This window comes from Octopus bimaculoides, chromosome 30 (genome assembly GCF_001194135.2).
Source record: "Octopus bimaculoides isolate UCB-OBI-ISO-001 chromosome 30, ASM119413v2, whole genome shotgun sequence".
Lineage (NCBI taxonomy): Eukaryota > Metazoa > Mollusca > Cephalopoda > Octopoda > Octopodidae > Octopus > Octopus bimaculoides.
In genome coordinates, this window is record NC_069010.1 from 9,060,023 (window position 1) to 9,067,770 (window position 7,748).

General features: G+C 43.2%; 1 protein-coding gene across 1 annotated transcript in view; it reads right to left on the reverse strand.

Annotated features, from left to right (window-relative positions):
* The window catches only part of LOC106879202 (huntingtin-interacting protein 1), a 65,692-nt gene that overhangs the window by 16,701 nt on the left and 41,243 nt on the right, over window positions 1-7,748 (reverse strand). The window contains exons 18-23 of the mRNA XM_014928665.2: window positions 5,801-6,206; window positions 4,689-4,778; window positions 4,083-4,169; window positions 3,588-3,695; window positions 2,939-3,004; window positions 621-802 (exon numbers count right to left, since the gene is read on the reverse strand). Coding sequence (XP_014784151.2) covers window positions 621-802; window positions 2,939-3,004; window positions 3,588-3,695; window positions 4,083-4,169; window positions 4,689-4,778; window positions 5,801-6,206 — 939 coding nt within the window. The remainder of the gene's footprint in view (window positions 1-620; window positions 803-2,938; window positions 3,005-3,587; window positions 3,696-4,082; window positions 4,170-4,688; window positions 4,779-5,800; window positions 6,207-7,748) is intronic.

Here is a 7,748-nt window from a genome sequence, read left to right on the forward strand (position 1 = left end):
AATAATTTAAAATAAATAAATGATTTAAAATAAATAAATGATTTAAAATAAATTAAATGATTTAAAATAAATATTTTAATTGTTTTTCCTTAGACTCTTGGCAAAGACACTCTGTGTCTGGCCTTGTCACAAACACACTCTTTCTTTCTTTCTCTCTCCTTCACGTGCGTTCGGCACAGCTATGACTTCGCCATGGCAACAGACTTCAAAACTGGTAAAAGTTTCCAGCTATACGTGGGTGCCTCAGAGACAAAAAATTTGACCAAAATGCTGGGTTATAACGAATCTCCTCCTAAAATTGGAGCGACATGTGTGCTAATTTGTAGACGTGCATAAAGTCCATTCACGTATACACACACATCTCCACTATTATAGATATGATTATAAGAAGATATATGTACCACATGACATCAAGGCAAGCAGACAACAACACACACTTACACATACATGAAGAGCTTCTTTCAGTTTCCATCCATCAAATCCATTCTCAAGCCTGAGGCTATAGTAGATGACACTTGCCAAGGTGCCACAGTGGGACTGAACCCAGAACCATGTGAGTGGAAAGGGAAGCATATTTCCTACGGCACAGTCACACCTGGTAAACAAAAGCAGCAACCTACCTCAATTTTACTGGCTGCAAGATCGATGGCGCTTGTAGTGAGTTGCATCTCTGATTCAACCATGTCTCCAATCTCCTTGTCTTTCACATCGGCAATCTTTGGCAACAGCGTCTCAGCACAAGACTGCATCTTCTTGACATTTTCTAAGACTACATCAAACTGCGCCAACACAGAGTTCTCATCTGCAACAAGCACACAAAATGGATATAATTTAATGCGTGGTGGCCTTGGGGGGAGAGCAAAAACATGTATTGAGACAAATTTCCTGACCAGGAGTTTGCATTGGGCAGAAGAAGGCACAGGTGGAAGACACCTTCGTCTACCTTGGCAGCTTGGTTCACTGCAAACAAGATAGGGTGAGGGAGCTTCATTGCAGAATGGGAAACATATCAGCAGAATTCAATTAGTTTAGTAAAACCCGGAAGAGCAAGAAATCTTCTCTGAAAGCCATATTGTGGTTCTGCAAATCTAACAAACTCTCTCCTCTTGCATATGGCTGTGAAACAAGGCAGCTGAAAAGCATCCCCAGAAAAAGAAACTGGATGCATTTGGAAGTAAAGGCTTCTGGAAAATACTAAGCATCAAATATAAGGACTTTATCAGCATGTGATTGATGCCAGGACCGCCTGACTGGCCCCCCCCCCATGCTGGTGGCACGTTAAAAGGGGTCAATGCCAGTAGCCCCTGGCTAGCTCCCGTGCCAGAGGCATGTAAAAAGTACTATCGAAACGTGATCGATGCCGGGCCTGCCTGACAGGCTCCTGTGCCGGTGGCACATACAAAGTACCCACTACACTCTTGGAAAGGTAGATCAGATTGGTGCCTGGTGCAGCCATCCGGTTCACCAGACCTCAGTCAAACCGTCCAACCCATGCCAGCATGGAATATGGACATTAGACGATGATGATGATGATGATGAAGAGGTCACAAGAAGATCAGCCCAATGCCTAGCAACCATCACCATCTGCAAATACCAACAGAGTTGGCTGGAACATGTAAGATTTCCGACTATCAACACTCAATCCTTAAATAGAACCCTTAGAGGCAACAGTAGAGGGGACATCCTAAGAGGAACTGGCATCAAATGATGGACAGGGACCTTGCACTGAGGGAGGCTGTCGAATGACCCAGCTGGAGTACTTTGACTGCCTCATGGGCCACCCAATATGGGAGCATTGAAGTAAGTTCTAAAGGGGAGTAGTTGGAGGATAGAGTCCCATGGCTGGCAAGTGAAAAACAAAGAAAAAAGGAGGAGGGAGTGGTCCTTGAATCAAAAACTGTGGTCTTCCCAAGGGTCAAGGGGATGGTGTGAAACGTGACAATGAGAACAAATACAGTCTATTCCATCAAACAGGGTTCCATACAGTTTCCTTCTCTCTCTAATATAAGATTTAGATTGACTAGAATGTACGACAGAAGCTGCTCAATCATTGAGACTGAACCTGGGTCCCATTTAACACAGGGCTGAAGTGAAGGTCTTAACCACATGGCCAGGCACAGGAGTTTTTTTTTACAGGTGAATAATGTTAGTGTACAACATTAGTTTCAATCTTCTGATATATATAAGGGGAGGCAACATCAGATAGGCTTCAGCCATATTCTGACCTCCTCAGTGAACCACAGCCTTCACTGTGCTTCACAATGTGTGAAAACTGCTAAATATTATACATTTGTGTGTGTGTGTGTGCACGTATGTTTGTAGTAGTAGTAGTAGTAGTAGTTCACATGTCTGTAGAAGCATATTCAAACTTGATAAACTAAGTTTGTTTGATGAGTGTTGCTATTAAATAATATATATATATATATATATATATATATATGTGTGTGTGTGTGTATATATACACACACACACACATACACACTGATGGAGTCACAAGCACTTTCGCAAACATATACACACAACAGAACTTCTGCCTACCAAATTCACTCGCAGGGCTTTGGGTGCCCAAGTCTACAGTTGAAGATAGTCACTCAAAGTGCTATGCAGTGAGACTGAACCTAGAACCATGTAATTGAGAATCAAGCTTCCTAACCATACAGCCACATATGTGTGTGTGTACAGGCTTCCATACAGTTTCCATCTACCAAATTCACTCACAAGGCATTAGCCAGCCTAAGGCTATAGGGAGGAGACACTTGCCCAAGGTGTCATGCAGGGCGACTGAACCAGGAGCCATGTCGGTGCAGAGTAAGATTCTTAACCATAGAGCCATGCTGGTATTTATTGAAAAAAACCCAAATAAAAAATAACGACAGGATAGTCATGGCTGGAGAGGGGGAGAGAGAGGGAGCGGGTGGAAGGCAAAACGTTCACTTACCTTTCTCTACTTGGGTTAAGGCTTTCATACTTTCTTCAATTGTGTTCTTACAAGTCATGTTTAATTCTGAAGAAAGAAACAAAATGAAAATACAAAATAGAAACAAACAAAAAATACACAAAAACCAAATTCGTTTTCATTAAAAACTCATCCTTGCCCCCCCCCCTCTCTTCAACCATTCATCGCTCTTTCTTGCCTTCTCCTGCAAAAACCCCACCTAACAACTCATTGTTTCTCTTTCACCATTCTCCTTGTCATCACCACTCTACTGCTCCCTTCCTACTATGACAAACCACCCTCACACCTCATTACCACTTCCCAGCACCTCCCAATGATTCCTCGAGGGAGATTTGACTGCTATTTCTAGCAGGTCTCCCTCACAAACCTCTTCTGCCCCCGCCCCCAGGGCCTTTCTCTTTTCCCATACTTCATCCCTCTCTACTCCTTCTTCTCCTAACATAGGTGCTCCACCTGCAAGCTGCATGGCAACTTCAGAAAGCACCCAAGTCACCCTGAAGTTGCAGAAACCCTGCCAAGTGCAGCACTGCACTTGGATGCAGTCCTTCATGCCATTGGATCTTGTCAAACTGTCCAACATGAAACATGGACACTAGATGATGATGATGAAGACCACCACACAGCCGCTTACCTTCACCAGCACTCAGCTGGGCCGAGTGAGACGTTGCTAAACCATACTGGACTGAGTCGGAAAGTCGGTGAGAAAAATCAACCATTGAAGTGATTAAGTCTTGAATAGCTGCAAGAGAGAGAGAGAGAGAGACTGTGAGAGAGAGGGAGACTGTGAGAGAGTGAGTTGGGAGAGGGAGACTGTGAGAGAGTGAGGTGGGAGAGAGAGGGAGACTGTGAGAGAGTGAGGTGGGAGAGAGAGAGAGAGGGAGACTGTGAGAGAGAGGGAGACTGTGAGAGAGAGAGACTGTTAGAGAGTGAGGTGGGAGAGAGGAAGAGAGAGACTGAGAGGGAGAGAGGTGGGGTAAAACTGGTAACTGAACATGAAAACAAACATTTATACACACACACATATATATATATATATATACGTATGTATATAAAATGTGTGCTGTATATGTGTGTGTGTAGATATGAATGCAAACAACAAAGAGGAGAAAAGTAACAAAGAACTTACAAATTGGATTAGATTTGTAATTCTGAAACGAGTTCCCTAATTTCTCCAAACACTCGTAAACAGGTAATATTCGGTCCAATAAATAATCTAAAATACAAGGAAAATGTAATTAAGCATATTCATTAGCAATAGTAGTAGTAGTAGTAGTAGTAACATCATGCAAATTTATGCGCTTCCAACTATGGCCATCAATACTGTACCCAAGTGAACAGAGTCCAATAGATTTGATGATTTTTCTCAGAAATATTTTATTTTTAGAAAGCCGCACTGAGTTCCTCTGAAAGACCACACTCAGTCCTTTAAAAGACCTGCACTCAGACCCGTCAAAGGCAGCACTCAGACTCGCCAAAGCCTGCATTCAGACCAGCCACAGCTCACACTCAGACCTGCCAAAGCCTACACTTAAGCCTTTAGAAAACCCCTGCAAGCAAACCTCCAATGGCCACATCCAGACCCTTTGATCGCTCTATTCTTACTCAGCAAAGGTCAAACAGACGTTCAAACTGTCCCGGCCTCTGTCTTTCCTTTGGAGATCTGCAAGCCCCCACCCTCACCACCATCACCACCACCACCCATACACACAGTCGTGCCTCACTGGTAACTTACCTGCTGAGCAACCTACAGTCAGGTGGAGAAGATTGTCTGATTGTTCTGTGGCATCCAAGAGAATGGAGTTGCATTGCTTGACACAGCTTTCTGAAAATGCAAAACAGCAGAAGGACAAACGGTTAGTGTTAGCATCATCATCATCATCATCATCATCATGTTTTCACTGACGACATCAGTTGAATGGTTTGACAGTAGTTGGCTCCAATTGTCTGTTTTGGCCGGGTTTCTACAGCTGGATGCCCTTCCTAATGCCAACCACTTCACAGAATGTCTGCTGGGTGCTTTTTACATTTAGAAAAATAAAGATGACAAAATAAGGCAGACGTTCTCAAGAATGGGCAGTACCTTCTTCAAACAGGCACCGAGCATGGCAAAAGAGGGGGGGGGGCGTTAGGCCTTAACAGGTAGTTAGGTAACATAACATAGTAAATTTTACCTATAGCAGTAATTATACATAATTAAGACTAGTAACAGTCATTAAAATGAAATGGGACCTCATCAGGCTCGGGGAAGTGATTAACTTGCAATGGATAAATGTGAAAATGACAACTTTTGTCTTTGTGAATTTCTTAATTCTTTCACGGTTAAACTTAGACAATCCATTCTGAGAGTAAAATCTATAAATTGTATTCTATGGTTGGTAAGTTGAGTTGTGATACCTCACTCACCACTTTAGTGGGTGTCAGGCATAGCAACGACTTAAAATGGGGCCGATACAAGGAAAAGGTTGAGAACCATTGATTTAAGTTTTCATATAAAGGGGTCGGACAAAATAATGGGGACACTTAGCATCGTAATTTTGAAATATCTATAAAAATTGTCAAAAGCATGTCCAATTTTATGTTTTTTGATTTATTATTAGTGTTGCTTAATATATTAGACTGGATCAACATGAAATGAAGTGTTCTGCTCCAGGGGCCAAATGTGCTGCCGGGTCTGGGAATAGAAGTAAAGGCTTTGTGATCAGGGGTTCAATATCCTAGGTCACTAAGCCAGGTTTTGTGACAATAAAAAGAGTCATGGATCTGAAAAAAATAAAGTGAGAAGATAAAAGAGAGAACAATGGGGGAAGAGAGAGCAAACATTAAAACAAACCAATGATTCCTTACCCAGAAGTAATTGGTAGAGTTTGTTGAGGGCTGCTTCATGTTCATTGTCACTGGTTTTTTTCTCTGTCAATAACTCTTCATATTTCCTCTCCATCTCCTCTTTATTTTTCGTATAATTCTCCTCTGCTGTCTGCTGTGTACCTTGGCTGCTCTTCAGTTGCGTTTCAACCACTTCCATTTCCTTCTTCAATGTTTCCTTGGCAACCACCATCTCTTTAGTTTTCTCTTCCAATTCATTCTGCAAACAGCTCACTTGCTTCTGCAGTTTCTCCGCCGTTTCATCTTTCTCGGCTTTCGTCGCCTGCAGGCTTTCCTCCAGTGCGATGCTGCTTGAACGGACATCTTTAAGATCCGTCTCCAGCTGCAGCTTCTGGGCTTTGATTAATTCGATTTCCTTGGTTAACTCCTGTTGGTCAGAGTGCAGAGAAAAAGGAAAGATGCATAAACAGAAGAGCACTCAATGCAACAGAGCAGGGGTCGTTTGTCATCCCTCGACGATTCCTGCTTTGTCTCCCATCACAAATCTGATCGACTCTCCCATCAAAGAGGAAAGTGAACAACCTCCATAGTATGATTTTAAACTGCATCTGGTAGCAGAACCCTGATTTGGGAGTTTAAAAGTTTTCAGGAGTGTGGGACCGGGCTTCAGCACATATTGTACCCAGCCCTTCTCTGACCTACAGGGCCCCAGCTATGGGTTGATTAGCAGGTTATGGAAGAAACCCTGGGCACAAACCCTCACTGCTTTGTGAGTGCCTTGGGAAAGGAGAAAAGTTGAGGAATCGAGCTGGACAGCAAATCAAGGAGTGAAGTTCTTCAAGTGGTCTGGTTGCCGTTTTTGACACCCTTCCAGTAACTCCAGCCCCATAACGCAATCCACTTAACAGAAGGTCACTCTAGTGTAAAGCCTACAACTTGCTGAGCAGTGCAGCCATCTTAAATCACTGAGCCCCTTTAGTCAGACGTCCAAATCTAAAGAATGGGAACAGATCAAGCAAACTGACTCTGAGGAAGCTCAGTGGCATCAGGGGCTGTTCTTCCAGAGGATCTTTGGACACGAAGAAACTGCCATCATCAGTGAAGGATTTAGGATGCAGATCACAGAGAGGGAGACCCTTTAATTAAGTCTTAATGGTTCGATTATTTAAGGATCACAAAAATTAGCATTTAATGAAGACAAAGATTTGAGAATAATTCATCAGAGGTTAAATGTGTTCCACGAATTGTGTCTACACAAAATACTGAAAACCACCGACAGGGACAGAACCGGGAACTGGGAAGTTCTGGAAGAACCAGACTGAGGAGCTTGAAGGAGAAAGAAGAGTGAAAGTTCAAGGTTGTGTCTTCTGACAATTATACAATAGGGACCACGAGAGGGAGAAAGGACAAAGAGAAGAAGACAGAATGCTGTAGCTTCAAAGATGTGAAACAACAACATAACAGCACCTGGGAAGAATGAAGACCAAAGACAGGTTTAGAGTAGGAATGAGGGAGAAAGGAAGCAAAGGGAAAGGCAAAGGGACATGGTAGACCCCCTAGAAAGATCTGAATCAATTTAGAAGCACCTGGAAAGATGCAGGAGGCTGTGAGAAGAATGAAGAGCCAAGAACGGGTACGAAAAAAAGAGCTGGGAAGACACCAGCAGCAAAGATGAAAAGCAGAGACTGAAGAGGTCTCAGTGGATGATGTAGCGACCAAGTGTAGAGGAAAGGAGCCAAGGCTAACGACAGACTGTATTAAGGGTCACAAAGAGGGGAGAAAAAACCTTTAATGAAGCCTAAATAAATTTAATGGGTTTAGCTTGGGAGGAGTGGTGGTGGTGGTGATGGTGGTCAGCATTTTACTAGACAGCCCAAGGGGTCAGAAATAGAATGTAAAAGTGAAGGGTTAGGGGGTAAGGGTAAAAAAAACATCCATGTCCCTCGCTCCCCCTGCCCCCCCGCCCCCT